Source organism: Mus pahari, chromosome 4 (assembly GCF_900095145.1).
Source record: "Mus pahari chromosome 4, PAHARI_EIJ_v1.1, whole genome shotgun sequence".
NCBI lineage: Eukaryota > Metazoa > Chordata > Mammalia > Rodentia > Muridae > Mus > Mus pahari.
Window position 1 is genome coordinate 134002693 of NC_034593.1, and position 18545 is coordinate 134021237.

Sequence of the window (18545 nt, forward strand, 5' to 3'; positions counted from 1 at the left end):
AGAGAGAGAGAGACAGAGAGAATGGTGGGAAGAGATATGAAGTGGATTCTGCATGTTTTCAGTTTAGCATTATAGAATAAGGATCTTTCCTAAATTCCATCTATAAGATGGCTTTCTGGACATTCCTACTTTTTAGCTTTATAGTGCATTCCTAATAAATCATATGAGCTCCCCCCCATCTCCACCTTTGTGTCCTAGGGGCGCTGTCCGGGACATTGTCCTGCAGAAATTCGCTGGGCCCTATGACAAAGGCGAATACTCACCTTCCGTGCAGAAGACCCTCTATGACATACAAGTGCTGTGCCTGAACCAGCTTCCTGAGGTATGCTTTGTCACTTGTATTGGGAGGACGATGAGGAACTGTGTCTCCTGTCAGCTCTGAGGAAGAGTTGAGTGCTAAAATAGGAGAGTGGAAGACACTTGAGAAATGACATCTGTTGTTGTTCAAAAGCTTGTTATAGCAAGTGAGAAGACAGCAGAACATGGGAAAATCTGTTCAACCTAAAAACACGGGCCGCTGCCACAGTGCTGCAGTTTTGATGAAAACTCCTTTGAGTTCCTTCAACCTATCGCAGACTTCAACTTCAATTTCAGACCACTTCTATGTCTTGACAGAGAGATAACTAGACACAGGTTGTATGTTTCAAGGTATAAATGATAGGTGTAGAGAAATTCAATCCATTGTCCTATCCTTCCTTCCATCCATCCATCCACCCACCCACCCATCCATCTACTCATCCACCCACCCACCCATCCATCCACCCATCCATCCACCCACCCATCCACCCATCCACCTACCCACCCATCCATCCACCCACCCATCCACCCATCCATCCACCCATCCATCCACTCACCCATCCACCCATCCACCTACCCACCCATCCATCCACCCACCCATTTATTTATCTATTGTGTCACTGGCAGGACCCAACAGATACAAAGATAACCTAGACATGGTCTCTACCCTCAAATATTTCATCATTATGTGAACAAAGAAAACAAGTAAAAAATTTAAAAGATCAATAATAGGTTATTATTTGAATATGGGGACAGTCTCACTGAGGTATAAGAGGTGCCACTGGCTAGATTTTCTAGGAGAGGAGTGTGGGGAGTCTTCAGGAATGATAGGGGTAATCTGGGTTTATACTCAAGGGCTAGGGGACAGGATAAATGTGGAAATGGGAGACAAGCATGACACAGACATTTACTGTTAAGGGCCAACCACATATGACATGCTAGGATGGAAGCACTTTCCTGTGTGCAGGCATAAGGTAGAAATGGGTCAAGAGGACATCTGTAGGCTTACTTAGAGTCTATGCTTTATTCTGAACCTCTGGGGGCCATTTAGTATAGCAAAGTATAGTGTGGTAAGATTTGCATTCTAGAGTGATCACAGGTAGCAATATGATAAAAAGTCACAATGGACCACAGGCTAGGAGACTTGTAGGATGATGTTACAGAGGTGTGGCCAAGACAGCATGGGCCAAGGCTCTGTTGAATAAGAGAAGCACCGTCTGGACCAACCTGACCTCTCCTTCTTGGTTAGCACTGTAGCATCCTTCTTTTTGCTTCCTCTGCCTGTGCCTACCTCCACAGGCTAGAGTTGTTAAAATGAAGCTGATAAAACTTTCAGGTGCCTATAGCCCCCCAAGAATTTTTCACCCAGTATTCTGGAGACCCCTTCCAGAACCTGGGCAGATCTCTACTAGAGGCCTGTTCTGTGGGTGAAGGCTCATTTCATGAGGCAGCACATTCTTAGGCCTACAAGTGGACTGGAGAAATGGATTTGGCTTGACACACAAAGAGAATATCTATCTACATGATCTAAGGGAGAAGACGGGCTCGCCCGATGGCAGGGCTGGCTTTTCCCATGATGTCATGTCCTGGCACAGTATCACAAAGCCAGAATTTTAAATTACAATGGGACCTTAAAGATTTAACATGAGTACTTTTGTCCATTAGAAAAGTAGAGTATAGTTCACTAAATCTTTATGTCATGTATATAAGTCTATAATTTTACACTTATTCTAGGACTTATTAATGTTAGGGACCATCCTATGTGGAGGGATGGAGTGGAGAAGACGTTAGAGTGTTGACCGGCCAGTTTCTGATGGCCAATTGGGTGTGAAGGGGACCTCCCAGATTCCCACCTCAAGGAGCCTGAGCTCTTCAGAGAAAGCTTAATATTTAAGGGAGAGGAATGGGCCTGCTATCAGTTTCATAGGAAGACTAGTGTGGTGGGTGGAGGGAGCAATGGGCAGCAGAGAATCATGGGAGTGTACCTTAAGATACAATCATGGTCACAGGAAGTGGTCGGGATGGATGAGGTAGATGGAGGAAGGGAGAGAGTCTCTGGTGGTCAGTTTAACCCATGCTGTTGTGGATTCCAGATCGAAGACATGGAAATCAGTCTTCCGAACATTCACTACTTTAACATTGACATGTCCAAAATGGGGCTGATCAACAAGGAAGAGGTAAGAGACTTTAAAAACATTGAAAGCACATTTCTGCCCCATCTCCCTCCAGTCTCCTCGTCAACCTGGGACAATGTCAACGCCTAAAACCTGTAGCAGCTGCTGGCTAGGGATAATATTTATAGTTGGCACTGAGTGGAACCCTCCTTGGCTATGGGTCTTTCAATGCCCGAGGCTGAGTACTCCAGAAGTGGATGAGAGATCACAAAGGAGGCATGCTAGTTGCAGGGAGGAACAAAGAGAAGGAATAGAGTGTGCCCAAGGAGACAGCTCTAAGATCTGTCTGACTAGACAGCCTGGAGACCTGATTGGTGGCCTCTGTGGTCACGTCCTGGGAAGTCAGACCTGACCCTTCCCCATGGCCATTTTCAGCGATAGGCCTTTTGACCCATCTGCAGCACCATTTTGGGTAACTGCTTTTAGTGTGTACGCGGGAGCAAGGTAAGGAAGAGACTGTCTATTTGAATGGTTCTGCGGGTGGAGACCACACGCTCTGATGCATAAGCTTAACCGAAGAGTCTCTAGAAACTTAGAGCTACTGACCACGAGTCTCTCACCGCCCCACACCCCCTCCAGGACCTGATCTCTCCTTTGCAAACAGTGCTGGTGGGCTCCACTGGCTCTGAACCATCAGCCACACGTGGATGCTGGCCCTAGTGCTGGACACCAGGCGTACATACGTTGTACGAGGGGATCTAGGGCCCTGGCTGGTGGAAGAGGGAAAGTTTGGCCCCGTGTTCACTGAGCTGACAGAACAGGCAGCCCCAGTTACCTCAGAGGAAGGAGAGGAAGGCAGTGCGCTGCCTTTGTGAATGAGGACAGGAGCCTTGGGGGGATGATTTCTTGCTGAACGGCAGGAGATCTATCTGAAAGTAATCTTAGCCATGTCTGCCAGAGGCAAAACAAATGAGCTCCAAACAGAAAAAAGATCAAGCAGACCAAAGCTCAGCTGGCGGCACAGTCACAGTCAAGAGGGTTTCAAGGCGTCTACAGAGCCTTAGGCTTGCATCGTCCCCTCCAGAGCTAAGCGGATGCGTCATTGCTGCAGAGGGGGTGGGGTGTGGAGAGTAGGGTGGGCATGGGAGGGATAGGGATGAGGGCGGTGAGGGGGGAGTGGGCTGTGGTTGGGAGTCGTAGAGAGCAATATAAAATGCTGCAGAGAAAGCCCCTTCGTAGATTGAAGCCCTGGCCTGGAAATCAAAAGCCCTGAGCTCTTTCAGGAGACTCTCTCTCTCTCTCTCTCTCTCTCTCTCTCTCACACACACACACACTCTTATCCATGAATAAAGTGTCCTCACACACATGTACCATGTGAAGGAAACATATGAGAAGCAGGAAGCTGAGGCACGGTGACAACGGCTAGGGAGTGACCATGATAGGGTGGGAAGAAAGACTCTAAAACACAGCAGTCTAGCCAGTTCACACTGTGCTCACAGCCCTGTGGGCCTCAGATGCTCTGAGGGGTGTGGCTCAATTATAGCTATGGACAGTGACTGATGTCCAAAATGAATTATCAGAGAAGGTCAGATTTATTCACCGAATTTTAAAAAGCAGGATTGTATAATGCATTTAGGAACATTCACACCCTAACGACTAACAAACAAGATGCTTCTTGGCAGCTGGGGGGATGGAATGGTCAGTTAGCCACTTGCTTTGCGAGCATGGGGACCCGAGCTCGGGTCCCCAGACTCCATGGAAACAGCCAAGCACTGTAACACGTGTCAGTAGTCACAGCACGGAGAAAGTGGAGACTGTAGGACCCTTGGGGCTCACGGGCCAGCCAGTCTAGCAGAACTGATGAGCTGTGAGCAGGGAGATAGTTCAGTGGGAAAAAGGCACTGAAATATAAACCTGATGATGTGAGTGAGAACCCCGAAACCCATATAAAGGTAACAGAAAGATGCTTCTTCACAAAATTACCTTCTGATTTCCCCAAGAGTGACGTGACACACGCAACACCCTTCTCAGTTCCCTCCCCCCGACACACACACATCACACACATATACACATCCACACATAAATACAATAACCCCAAACCCTGTACAGAATGTTCTCAAAATCCCTATACTTTCTGAAAAAAGCAACTCATCGATCAACTATAGCAAGGAAACTCAGGCCCTGCTAGACTTGAAGCCACTGTCCCGCAGAGGAGTTTTCCTCCTCGACAATGTGACACTTTTGCTTTAATATTGGCTCACTGTAAGGAGAACGCTCTCTCTGACATTACCCTGTTCTTCCTCTCCAGGTTTTGCTGCCTCTCGACAATCCCTACGGCAAAATAACAGGGACGGTCAAGAGGAAGCTGCCTTCAAGGCTGTGATGTTATGGCTCCAGCCAGTTGTGATGCTGGGATTACTGTGTACTTGCCTGCAAAAATTTCAACTCAGGATATTGATTACTTTGTTGTTGCTGTTGTTGCTGTTGTTGTTCCTAGTTCAACAAGGAACTTGTAGTTGTGTATGTGAAGTCCCAGTTTAGCAAGCCCAACCTGCTACATGGCCGTGGGCAGTTTCCTTAAAAATTACTGGGCAGTGTTAGGAGAATCACAGTGATAGTTCTCCTTGCTTTTCTTGTGTTCTCTGCCTTAGAATCTGTCTTTAGAATCCAATCGTCATAAAGACATAATCATAAAGTACTGGCTGCTGCCACACTGATTAATGGGAACACAAGAAGCAAAGGCTGTCATCATCCCAGGGATACGTCTGGATCTAACTGAAAACAGAATAAAACCCTATGAAATAAAAGTCATCACAATGTTTTTAAAAACTCTGGCAGTCTGACTAGCACTCACCACGGAGGAAGGCGGGTGGGCACGAAATCCAACCCTAGCTCAGGAGTTACTGGTGTTTGGTTGAGGCTGGAAGAGGGGGTGTGACACCTGGTATGTCAATCAGACTGAAGGGCACCAGGTTGCCTGCCTAGAAGTGGTCAGATAAACCCAAACTGGCCTCAGCGGGAGAGAAAGAATATGAAGTGAGGAAGACTTGGAATGAGCTGGGATGGGAGGTGAATATTATCAAAATGTATTGTATAAAATTCTCAAATAATTAATAAAAACATAATTTTAAATGTTTAAAAGATACTTCTAAGTTCCTCTACCAGTTAGCATGAATAAAGATAAGAACATTAAAAAACAAAAACAAAAACAAAAAACCTTTGGCTTTTGCAACTGATCATTTATATAAAGCCTAATAATGATTTTATGACCATGTTGTGTTGCTTTTATGATTTTTACAACTCTGGCAGAATCCTTAGTACCTAATGGGACACTGAAATAAGTATACATTGCTTTCCCTTGAGTAACGCTCTTCCATTCCTCTGGTATAAAGAGTTACTTTTGCTAAATGTTCAGCCAGTCGACAGTTAGCTGGGTGAGTGTGGACTTGGAAAGGAGGCTCTAACACACATGTCGGGCACAAGGACTCCAGACAACAGGACCCAGGAATGAGATTTACTTTGGACCGTGTACTTTCCTGACTCTTCCAATTATGAAAACCTATTGCTTTCATGATCAGAGGAATTTAAGCTTAACTGATGACTTCAAATGGATTCAGAGTGGAGAGGCGATTAGTTTTATATCAATCACTGACATTATTCATTACATGTTATTTTACAAAGTTTAAAACGGACGACCTTAGAAACCCATAGTTAAGACCTGTGCATATGAACAACCCAGTAACTTTTCTGTGTTTTTAAATGCTCTCTTTATTTTTAACATACTGATTTTATTATACGCATGAATATTTTGTCTGAATGTATGCCTGTGCATTATGTATATACTTGGTGCCCACAGAAGCCAGAAAAGAGCATTGATGCGTAGGATTGGTGGTCTAGACAGCTGTGAATTGCCATGTAATTGAACTCTGGTCCTCTGGAAGAGCAGCCAGTGTTCCTCACCATTGAGCCATCTCTCCAGCCCTTCCTTTATTTTTTAAAACAATAAAGCCTACATTGTTTTAGAAATGTCTCTATAAAGCTCTTAGCATTGTTGGTAAATTGCTCCATTTCCCTTTATTCTACTTTGGCCTCAGGTGCTGTTGGCATTAGACTTCCATTGCTATAAAGATCTACTTGAGGCAATTAACTTTAAAAGAAAAAGGTTTTTTTTGTTTGTTTTTTGATTGTTTGTTTGTTTGTTTGTTTTGGCTCAAGCTTTTAGAGATCTCCAGTGGCCATTTTACATTGGGCCTCTTGCAAGGGTGGCACATCCTATGGAGAGGACACACACGGAGGAACTTACGCCACAGCTCAGACACGAAGACATAGAGGACGATTCTGGGGTCCTTGAATAGTATACCCTGATGACCAAGAATGTCTCATAGAACCCCAGCACTTCAAGGCTCCACTGTCTCTCAGTAATACCATCCTGGAGGCCAAACACCTTTGGGAACACTCATCCAAGTCATAGCAAGGCTGTGGCTGATGGACAGGAAAACTCACTAAAATCCTTGCTGCACCTTACACACAGCGCAACAGTTCTCAACCTATGGGTTTCAACCCCTTTGGAGGTCAAATGACCCTTTCACAGGGGTTGTACATCAGATATCCTGCATATCAGATATTTACATCATGGTTCATAACAGTAGCAAAATCACAGTTATGAAGTAGCAACAGAATAACTTTATGGTTGGGGGTCACCACAACATGAGGAACCGTATTCAAGGGTCGAAGCATCGGGAAGGCTGAGATCCGCTATGTGCAATACATGTCCAGCCTCTTTCCATTGCTGTGAGACCCAAGCATAAAGATAGCATCAGCCTGCGTGCATCAGGTGAGAGGTGAGAGGCTTGCAGACCAGTAACTTACAAGATTCTCTGTGCCTGCTTAGAAGGGGCACGGGAGAAGAAAGATCACACGGCTGGACAAGGAAAATGCCACAACAATGCTCATGTTCTAAAGCTCGTGAAACTCCTAGGACTTTCATAACCAAATGTGGCGTGTCATTTTAAATTCACACTCGCCCCTTGCTCTGGTGCTGCAACCCTGCATGCTCTGCACAGAGATCAACTACTGCCTCGGCCTGCCATCTCACCCCGCCCCCACAGCTAGCTTCACCAAGTCCCTTCAGGCTCACTCAGCTTTTCCTATCAATGCGGGAGTTGCAATCACTCTACCAGCTAATCCTCTAACCACCTAGGCTATGCCCTTTCTCTTGCCCACCTGAGTCTCGGCGGATAGAAAACTAGAAAACACCAGACAGCCTTAATATTTTAAAACCAGCCAGATAACACAACAGCTGGGCGCAGAATCTATAACCCTAAATTCATCCTATGTTAGAATTCCGCCGATGGTGGAGGCCGCCTCGGGTTCAGTAGCTCCCAGGCCTTACATAGTTCATGTTCCTCTCTCCAAAGCCAAAACACCCCCTCTCATCTCTTTTTCCTCCTCTTCCTCCTGGGACCTGGAAAACCCACCATTTTTTCTTTCACCCAGTGATTAGCTTCTGCTGTCTTTATTGACATAATCTTGAAACAATTAGGGAACCAGATTTTAATATCAGCTCCTCCCCCTACGACCAAATTACTGGGGATTCAGTATCAGAAGCCCATGGCAGGGCAGAACAAGCCTGTTTCAAACACACAGGCATTCTCCTCTAGGATGCAACGCTGTGGTCACCGAGATGGATTGCAAAGGAGCCCTGGGCATTCTACCCCAGATGTGTGACTGGAAGTCCACAGACTGTCCTATTTTGTGAGGAATGTTTTCTTAGAGTTAGGATACATATTGAAAACCAGCCTGTAGTTTTGGCTGTGACCAAAGGGCCAGGGCTGAACTGTAAACATCTGTGAAGTCCTTTGTACCGCAGTGCTGACAGTTTGCTTTGGGAGGTCACAGGGGTAATCTAAGCCAACGCTCTCTCACCTGGAGCTTGCGATTGTAGCAGCCCGGATTCTGGTGGAGGCTTCTCCTATTCCGTCTAAGTCTCCTCCCATAGTGAAAGACTTGGACCTGCACATCTCTTTCTTTTCCTTCCTGGACTACGCTCATATCATTCTTCACTTTTTTAAAAACCCGGCTCCCCCCCCCCCACACACCTTTTTTTCTACCCTGTAGTAAATGAATTGCCTTTTTGAGATAGTGTTTTACATATTTGCCATTGAAATAGAATTCAGCTTTTGCCAATTGCTTCCATGTTTTAAGTGTAGAACTTTGAACTTTTCTTTTCCAATCCTTTTAATGCTTTTGTTGTGGGAAGAACACTTGGCTGTGTGATGTTTGTCCTCCTGGTAAGCGGCCTTTGCAAACCTTTGCCTCCATGCCTGCCCTTAGGAGGAAGCTGAACATGGTTCCAAAGCCACGTATTTCAAGTGTTCCCACCAGACACACTCCAGCTCCTAAACTCCATCAGTTTTAAGACTCTACCTCTTGTGTGTCTCATGGCCTGGCTCTGGTCTCTCACGGAGCTCTGTGGCCTCCTTTCTTCCATCTGTCTTAGCTTCGTTTCAGATTTTCCTATTAGTTGTTTGAAAGTTTCATACAACATTTTTAAAAAGCATACCTCGGTTGAGAGCCAGGCCAATCCGGGGCTTTCCGGGAGGCTCTGATACTTGGAGAAGGAACACAGTCCTTTTCTAAAAACAGGAACGCACTGGAAAAGGCCAACAATAGCCTGAGGTCCGAGCCATGGGGGAGCTACAGCTCCAGAACCTGAGAAGCCAACCCTTTCCACCCTAAAGGGCTATGGCTATCAGTCCCAAGGCCACCGTGTGCTTGGCCTGTGATACATTTGTAATATCCTGTGTTCCCTTTGTATAACATTGCTTGCTTAGCTCCCTGCTGACTTCATCCCATCATAGTTAGCTTCCTGCTGATGCTGTCCCATTTTCTTCTGGAACTAGTGCATAAGATGCTATCATCTTAGTAGGCTTGCTTGGCTTTAGGCATAGCTTATCCAAGACCTCCTGATCTCAGGTTTCTGTCTTCTTTATCTTCCTATGGTGGCCCTCCCCATTAAGACTGTCACTGAAGGTGACTGGATTGAACCACATCTTATCGCCCCCAACTAACTCCCACCTCATCACCCTTTCCCTTACCACCATGTCTTTTTTGTTTGTTTTTGTCTATTTTAATCCTTAAAAAACGAACTTGGGTCACTCAAATATTCTTGGATGTGAGGTCTTCCAGTGTGGTATGGTTGACTCATCAGGGGCTGCACTCTTAGGAAAAATGCCTCTCTCTCCCTCCCTCAGCAGCTAATCATTGCCCAAAGCTCCATGGCTATGCATTGGAACTGTGTGCCCATATCGGCCACCTTTCCATTCGGGGATTTGTCTGGCTTCAGCCTGTACAGGTGTGTCATACTCAGGTTGATATTGCTTCCCGACTGGAAGTTACCTACGACACCAGAGTCTTACCTTTCTTCTGCCCTCTCTTCCTTCTGAGGGATCCTTGAGCCTTGGAAGTGGAATGCAGTGTACATGTCCTTCTTAGGCCTGAGACCTCTGCAGTCTCTTACTCTCTACACTGTGGCTCAAGGCCGGTCATTATAATACAATCTCTGCAAACTGAAGCTTCTCAGATAAGGAATGAGAGATTCCTTCATCTATGCGGGTAATGGCACGCGATAAGGAGTCAGTTTACTCTTCTGTCCATTTGGCAGCACAATAGTAGAAGGTTTTTCTCCTATGACCTGTCTGGCTATAGGTGCTTAGCTGAATAATGGTGCCAGCTATGGCTCTCATCCTGTAGAGTAAGACTTAAGTTTAATCCAAGCACTGTTCAATGCTCCAGGACACTCAAGCCACTATTTTAGCCATCGGCATGTCTTCTCAGATCCGTCATTAGTGTATCTTACGGGGCTCATAGCTATGTGACTGGAGATTCCCTTTCCCCTCTGGGAGCTTACACAGCTCCTTCCAGCACCATGAGAGCTAGCCAATAAGGATGAAGCTTCCACGCCTGTACACCTTGGTTTGTGTCATCTTCCATGACTCAAACATGTACTGTCTTCAACAATAAAGTCAAGTTCTGAAGCGTCATTAAGATCAATAGAAATACTTTGCAATGTTTGTGTGGGGGGGGGGGAGTCTATGCTATGGCTGAGACTGGCTAGTTTTCTGTCAACTTGACACAAGCAAAAGTCATTTGAGAGGAGGGAATCTCAGTTAAGAAAATGCCTCCATAAAATCTGGCTGCAGGCAAGCCTGTATTGCATTGTCTTAATCAGTAATTGATGGGGGAGGGCCCAACCCATTGTGGGCAGTGCCCTTCCTGAGATGGTGGTCTAGGGCTCTATAGGAAGTGGGCTGAGAAAGCCATGAGGAGCAAGCCAGTAAGCAGCACTCCTCCATGGCCTCTCCATCAGCTCCTGCCTCCAGGTTCCATCCTTGTTTGTGTTTCTGTCCTGCTTCCTTTGATGATGAACTGTGATGTGGAAGCGTAAACCCTTTCCTCCCCAAGTTTCATCATGGCAATAGAAATCACAACTAAGACAGAACCTCACTGGCCAGTAACTCCAAAAGAAGCCAGTCACACTCAGCACTGAACACTTATACCTTATGTATCCTCTGTCCAGTAAGGGAGCTGTTGCCTGTTATAGGTTACCTGCATATTCTCTCTCTCTCTCTCTCTCTCTCTCTCTCTCTCTCTCTCTCTCTCTCTCTCCTTCCCTCTCTCTGTGTAGGTGTATGCATACGTGCACGTGTATTTTAAACTGTATGTGTACATGCACGTGTCCATGTATGTGTATATCCGTGTGTTCTCCTTCCCTCTCTTGAGCACCTCTCCCCATAGCCTTTGTCCAGACTGGCTCTCAGGAAAGCTTGAGTGTTTTTGAAGCCTACTCCGACTTAAGAATATAGTGGTTTTACACCCCCTGTCCCCACCCCACCCCCCCCAAAAAAATACAGGTTCATGTCTCTGTAAGGACATGAACTTAGTTCCATCGAGGAACTAATTTCCACTCTATCCTTAAAGCATAAGGGGGTCTAATAGAAATTTACTGCTACATCTAGTCCAGTAGTGACTCACATGACAGGCCTAGAAAGCCTGGAAGCCGTCCTGATTCATGGAAACTTAGTCTCCTGGAACTGTGGCATCCTGTATAACGAATGCACCAATAATGTCCTTGCTTTAGTTGGGTGTATGGATCTGTGTGCTTTCCCTCAATATTGTTTTATTATAAGAGCCTTTAAGGATTGATTTTGACATATAGCTAAGTTGTATTAGCCTCCATCCGTGTCCTGGGAAGCCCTTGAGCTGACCCTGAGCTGGGAATTCAGTAACAATGTTACCTATTCACTAACATTCAAATTTACCTCTAGTAGAGACAGTGGAAGTAATCGGGCGTTACCACTCACTTGAATAGAGTTAGAAGTCAGGGCTGGTCTGCATAGTAAATACTTAGAACGATAGCCGAGTCACACCCATATGGCCTAGGAAAAAGGTGGGTTATGGTTTTAGGAGGAACTGTAGTGTTATTCATGAAAAGGGCTAGTAGAATGGAATTCCCCTGCTGCAGGTTTTTCTCTAGGCCCAGAGGAATAGCATAATCAGGTATTTACTAAAGGGCCCCTGGTGGTGGGTTTGAGCGTTCACCTGGCTCCTGTGTTTAGCTGACTTTTTTTTTTTTTTAACATGAACAACAGAATTTTAAAAAGAAGGAATGTACACATATACACACATACACAAAACCAAGACCCATAAAAATATAAAATCAGAAACCACAATTTTCAATCAAAAGACTAGTAAGACAAAAAAATGGCTAAACAAAGCAATATAGAGTAAAAAGTCTACAAAAATACCATTAAGTTCGTTGGTGTTGGCAATCTACTGCTGGGCCTGGGGCCTGCCCTTTTTTTTTTTTCATTTTTAAAAATTTATTATTATTTTCTTTATTTACATTTCAAATGCTATCCCGAAAGTTCCCTATACCCCACCCCCTCCCCTGCTCCCCTACCCACCCACTCCCACTACTTGGTCCTGGCCTTCCCCTGTGCTGGGTCATATAAAGTTTACAAGACCAAGGGGCCTCTCTTCCCAATGATGGCTGATTAGGCCATCTTAGTCTCAGTTGTAAACACGGTCTGGCTTCCCCTAACTTTTTATGTATGCATTTTCTTTGTTTTGTGTCAATGTACCTTGGCGGATGTATTCGCCTAGCTTTCTTGTTTTTCTTCTGTATTAAAGTCTAGTGTTTGCTTGGAAAAAAATACATTCAGATACACACTCTCTCTGTGTCCATGTCTATCACTCATCCATGCCAACTCCTTGCTCACCTGTAACCGGAACCCTGAGTTTTCCTGCAGATCAAGGACCTGACTGAGGTCCATCTGCAGCAATTTACTGCATGAGGAATGCAAGCAACCAAACCGGCATGTAAGAACATCCTGCTCTCCGTCTTTTATGAGAACGAGAGTAAACACATGAAGAATAGAAGAGGGGGCTCCCTGCTGGATTAGCTTCTGGGGTTGCCTAACAAATCACCATGAACATGGTGGCATAAAACAGGATATTTATTCCATCCCAATTAGTTTCATGGCCAGTTGTCCAAGGTCAATGTTTTAGCCTGGTTTGCACCCCCTGCAAAGGCCCCAGCAAAAAAAGATTCTGTTCTTGTCTCCTAACTGCATCACCTCCATTTCTACGTCCTGAGTCATACTGATTCCTTTTCCTCTGTCAGGTCTCCCTGGATGACTCTTAGAAAGACATTTGTCATTGGGTTTGGGATCCATTCAGACATTCAGTGTGACCTCTGGGTCGAAGATTCGTAAGTTAATGGAATCTATAAAGGCTATTTTCCCACATAGGTTCCAGCAATTAGGATGTTAACTTTTGCATTTGGGGTTAGTAACCCACTACAGTAAGTAAGTAAGCCAATGGCAGCGCTGCTGGAGTATGTGGCTATTAGATGCACACACGCTACAGTTCCCATCAGATATGGAGAAGGGCCATCGCCCCTTCCATGATCAGGCATCACACAGACATGCATACACTCATGAGAAGCTTGGACTTTGGGTCCAGATGGTGCCGAGTCTCAGGATAGGCTCTCTCAGTCCCTAGCTGTGTGACCCTAAGCATGTTCCACTCTCAGCTTTGGAGCTGTCATGGCTGAGATGGGACTGATGACTCCACTTATCTCCCAGGACACAGTGTGACAGTGTTATCAGCAGTGGTACCTAAGTTCTAATGCCTTTGATCCCCGCAGCTGGATCTCTGTGTCCTTGGAAGAAAAGGACATTTTATTTGCTTAAGAACCACAGAGATAGGCTGCCCCAGACCAACTGTCGGCCCAGGGAGGGTGCCAAAGCTCAGGATCATCCACCTCTGTTCTGCCATCTCATCCTCAGAGATGTGATAAGGCTCCATGACCATGAGACAGACAATAAAGTGACTGCTAAAGATGGGAATGCTACACATGTGAGTCCAAAGAACTCCCTCCCTCCAGAGCTGGAAGTTTTGGTCCATGGTGACTGATAATCAAACCCCTCTACTGAAGATGTCTTTGGAAGAAGGAAGTGGTCTCACCCAAGTTTGTGTGTATTCCCTGGGAGCGTCTCACAGTCAATAGTCACACATGAGCTCAGAGGAAAGGGATCTGACTTTCCGCATCCAACCTTCTGGCAATAGACACTAATATTGACTGGGACTTTGATGTGGCAGCTAATACTAATTCAGTGGCACATTAAATACACTAAACTCTTTATTTAAAAAGGGGCAGTGATTCATCCTAAAATGGATACTTGTTTTCTACCCACATGGACTCAGCTGGCACAGTCCAGGACTTCCAGAATCCTATGGAGAGTCTCACTTAAAGGTAATGAGGCCATCTGTAAGTGGCCATATTTGACCCTCCAGTTCTGCTAAATAGGGAGCCATCACAATGCTGCCAGTACAACAGTGATGGAAGAACCCCTTGAGGGTGCAGCTGTACTGCCAATCTAGAGTTGGTACTCTGTGATAACAGGATACTGTCCTGAAGACAAGCGTGGTTGCCTCTAAACACTTGACTTACGTGTGGTTTTGTTCCAAGGAGGCAGAACATTTGGATTTGGTAGCCTGAGATGATAATGGGAAGGATCTATTTCCCATCCCTTCTAGTAACTGGCTTGGAAAATGGTGCCTCTCAGTCTCAATGCTAGGCTTTGTGGCATATTCCCAGGGCAACACTTGACCGGAGGACACAACAGGAGTGGTTGAGACAGGATCATTCAATCGGCAAATTTGGTACTTTTCAAGAAATACAGCTGTTCCTAGCGTTCTTCAGAAAGAGCCATAATCAAACCAAATTCTTAGAACTCTTATGAGGGGGGAAGATGCTGTACATGTAATGTATCACTGAGTGGCATCTGATTGGTAGAGACTGTGGATGGATGCACAGAGTCCAGACCTCTCCATCCTTAGAGCATAATATAATTTGAGGGTGGAAACAAACCTGAAGTAATTTTAGATAATGGGGAAAACAAAACCTTGGAGATTTGTACAAACTGGACTTGTAGACAGGTCAGAAGTGAGCCTGAGGCCAGAAACCAGACCCCTGACTTTTATGTCAGTGTTCCTCCTCCATTGGGGACCTGTAGCTTTGGGAACTTGCCCAGTCAGCTGTGGGCAGGTTAAGGCTGTGGTCATGACCTCTTCACTCTGCATCAACAACGAGGAAGACTGACAGCACAGACATTCTGGTGGCTGGGAGAACCTCGGCACTGACAATGCACTGTCGCATCCTACCCAGACAGACAATTGGGCAGGGCACTATTGCATTCTACCCAGACAGACAACTGGGCAGGGCACTATTGCATTCTACCCAGACAGACAACTGGGCAGGGCACTATTGCATTCTACCCAGACAGACAATTGGGCAGGGCACTGCCAACCAAATTGGCTCAGATTAGTATTTTACTCAGATTTTTAATTTTCGACTGTTTGTTGTTGACTCAAACCCACCTACATCAGAAAGGCACCACAGAGCCTCTCTTTCATGAACTTCACAAATGCCTTTAAATGCCCACCTCGAGTCAAATCATTGGGGGCTACAAATTAACTCCTCTAGATTCGGGAACCCAGTACAAATTCACATGTAGTTTTCTTCTCATTGTTTCCTTTAACCGACCATAACATGTTTAAAAGGAACTTAAAGGATCCATGCCAGATTTTATTTCATTTGTTTTGGTTTATGTGCCCTTATGATGATAAAAACATTTAAATCTATTCGATAGCCTAAAGGAAGTCACTGTTTCAGTTCGTAGCAGTATCCCTGTGCTTCAAGAGGCAGCAGCATCTGGGAAGAGCCCTTGTTAATTGTGGGATGGTACCAGACTTGATGTGAGGGGAATTTCTAGCAATAAACCCACATTTGAGCACACTTTTGGGTGTGACTCCAGCGACTGCCTAGGCATAGCCTTTCAGCCCACAGTGCTCTCCGAGTCTTGCCTGTCTGCCACTGCTGCAGACAGAAGCCAGCCTATGATCTTGCTCTGCAGAAGAGAGGCACATTTTCTAACTGGAGAAGGCTTTGCATCTCCTGATTCCTCCTTTGAAAATGGTAAAATATCCCCACTTCATAGGTGTAGAGTTTAGCTCGTAGGTAAGCAAAGACTTCTGTGTTTTTCAGGCTGCTTCATCACTGGACATCACCACTGGTCTGTACATGACTCTACCCCAGGGTTAACTGAGGCAAATTGTCATAATCACCAAATGGACTTGGATTTCATTATCTTTTGCTGTCACACTGCCACAACTGGCCAGAACTGGTACCAGGTTAGTGATTGCCCATGGAGCTCCTGTATAGAACTTACGAGCTGCTCATTAATGTGCACAATACACTTCCTTCTCCTTCCTGGGGTTTCTCTGTCTCAAAGCAGAAGGAACAAGATTTCCTAAGAAGTATTTCTGTTCTGAAGTAGTCAGCTTTTTGAACATTTAACTTCGCCCCCACATCATTATCGAGAAGCAGTTCATGGCTCTGGGCCCAGTCCTGACCCCTGCAGATCCCATTTGCGAGGACTGTCAAGGCAAATGAATCACTCACTACCAGTAAGTACTTTCTTCCCTTGGCTTCCAAATCCGGCAGTGGTTGGGCAACAGTGGGTCATTAGACTTTTGCAAATTAAATTCCCCAAAAGACAAATTTTACTAATGCAGTAAAGAGAAGATTTGTGGTCCTGACAACATATACTAAACTCCAAGGACAAAAAATTTTTAATATTCATTTGGTTATTTGTTAAAATCAAGATGAAGAGTGTGCCAGAAATTGACCTTTCTCTCCACATCGATGTCCATTAGCTATCTGCTACCAAACATAAATCTCATGAGGGATTGGAGGGAGAAAAGGGCAGGGGCTGTGTAATTATATTTTGATTGAAATTTCTTTTAAAATGATGCTCATGCTTGCTGCATGCTCTGCTGCAGTATGGCAGCTTGTTTCTTTTCGATTACATTGATTTGTAATCTCTAATTCCTGAATTATCCTAACCTAAAGTCAGTCTCTCTCTCTCTCTCTCTCTCTCTCTCTCTCTCTCTCTCTCTCTCTCCCCTTCCCTCCCTATGTATGTATGTATGTATGTATGTATGTATGTATGTATGTATGTATGTATGTATGTGTTCTTAAAATAGTGTGGGGTACAGTTAGTGTCTAAAACTCAAGTGCCACAGACAGTAACACAAGTTGTTCCCACATAGTTCTTACTCCTCATATGCCTTAAAAGGAAAGCAAACCCTAAGATCTAAGAAAGCTTGAGCATGAAACAGGTTCTAGAAACAGGCATGGCGGCAGCCCAGGGATGCTGTCTGTCGGATGCCTTCTGACCAAGAGGGGCTGTTTTCATAAGCACAGAGGGAGAGATGACCCAGTTGCTCCAGTTTGGTGTTACACTGTTAGGTTCTTGACAACCTTCAGTTTGGGATTGGCTCACACTCATTAGCCCAGTTACTAGGGTGTTCTTGGCTTAGGTTACAATGTTAACAGTTAGGGTGTAGTATACTACAGAGAGAGAGAGAGAGAGAGAGAGAGAGAGAGAGAGAGAGAGAGAGAGAGAGAGAGAACCTGTGGTAAGATTTTATTGCTCATGTAAGCTGGCTTAGGGCAACTATGTTTCAGTTTGTAACAGAATAAAGAGGCTTGGGGCTCTTAATTAGCTAGGTTCCTTGGTTCCTAGTAAAGGAATATTTCTATATTGCTAGTGTCCTCCACAGCTTCCAAATGGCAATGAGACTGGTTCTGGTTAGGTGCAAGATGAAGCATCAGAAATGTCCTAAAGGAGGAAAGTTATAGTCCCGTCTTCCTTTGTTCTCTCACTGGTTAAAATTCATGTGGTGATGGCAAGGTCTATGACAGTGATTTTGCGCTGTACAGTGACGGAGCAAAAAGACAGGAGGAGCTATGCGCTGTCCTCTCCAAGGGCATGCCGTCATCTGCTCCCCTTCTTTGGACATTTAGATAGGGACAACGTAGGCCTGAATCTTGTTAGGATAACTGGAAATGAGGGTGAGGTGGGCAGTTTCTGCCCCTTCATAGGTTCTTGTTTCGAATATCATGAGCTGAGCAGATGAGGTTTGGAGTTTCTCTTGAGCGATCTCTTGAGCCTTATGAGCTCAAAGGTCAATGGAATTTCATTGCATTGGAATGCAAATTTCTTTACACAGAGTTGATAATCAAGTTCTTCCTTCTGCCATCCTCTTCCTGACCAGGTCTCCACAGGCTCGGGCTGCTGTCTTAGTTGCCTCTGTCACTTCTCATTGCCGTGTTCTGTCTACTGTGTCTGTGCCCTAGGTGGGGTGAAAAATATCCCTGTGATAGTCACTCTTTCTATTTATAGTTCTAGATACTCTAGAAACTCCTTAGCTGATGTAATTTGAAACTCATTTTTTGTTTGAGAGAGGATATTCTACAACCCAGGCTAGCCTGGCACTCAGTCCACCAGCCCAGGATGGCTTGAACTCCTGATGCACCTGCCTCCACTGTCCAGTGCTAGGGTTCCATATGCTTGCCACCATTCCTGGATTATGTGGTATTAGGAAGCAGATGTAGAGACCGGTGTGTGCTAGGCAGGCCAGCAGGCAGGCAGGCAGGCAGGCAGGCAGGCAGGCAGGCAGGCAGGCAGGCAGGCTGGCAGGCAGGCAGGCAGGCAGGCAGGC

The 18545-nt window shown here is 45.4% G+C and overlaps 1 protein-coding gene and 1 long non-coding RNA gene across 2 annotated transcripts in view; both read left to right on the forward strand.

Moving 5' to 3' along the window:
• Positions 1 to 5552, forward strand: part of LOC110320533 (uricase) — a 34045-nt gene extending 28493 nt beyond the window's left edge. The window contains exons 6-8 of the mRNA XM_021196604.2: positions 199 to 322; positions 2391 to 2474; positions 4720 to 5552. Coding sequence (XP_021052263.1) covers positions 199 to 322; positions 2391 to 2474; positions 4720 to 4794 — 283 coding nt within the window. The 3' untranslated portion in view covers positions 4795 to 5552. The remainder of the gene's footprint in view (positions 1 to 198; positions 323 to 2390; positions 2475 to 4719) is intronic.
• Positions 5553 to 16104: 10552 nt separating this feature from the next.
• The window catches only part of LOC110320732, a 10718-nt gene continuing 8277 nt past the window's right edge, over positions 16105 to 18545 (forward strand). The window contains exon 1 of the long non-coding RNA XR_002380474.1: positions 16105 to 16445. This is a non-coding gene — a long non-coding RNA (uncharacterized LOC110320732). The remainder of the gene's footprint in view (positions 16446 to 18545) is intronic.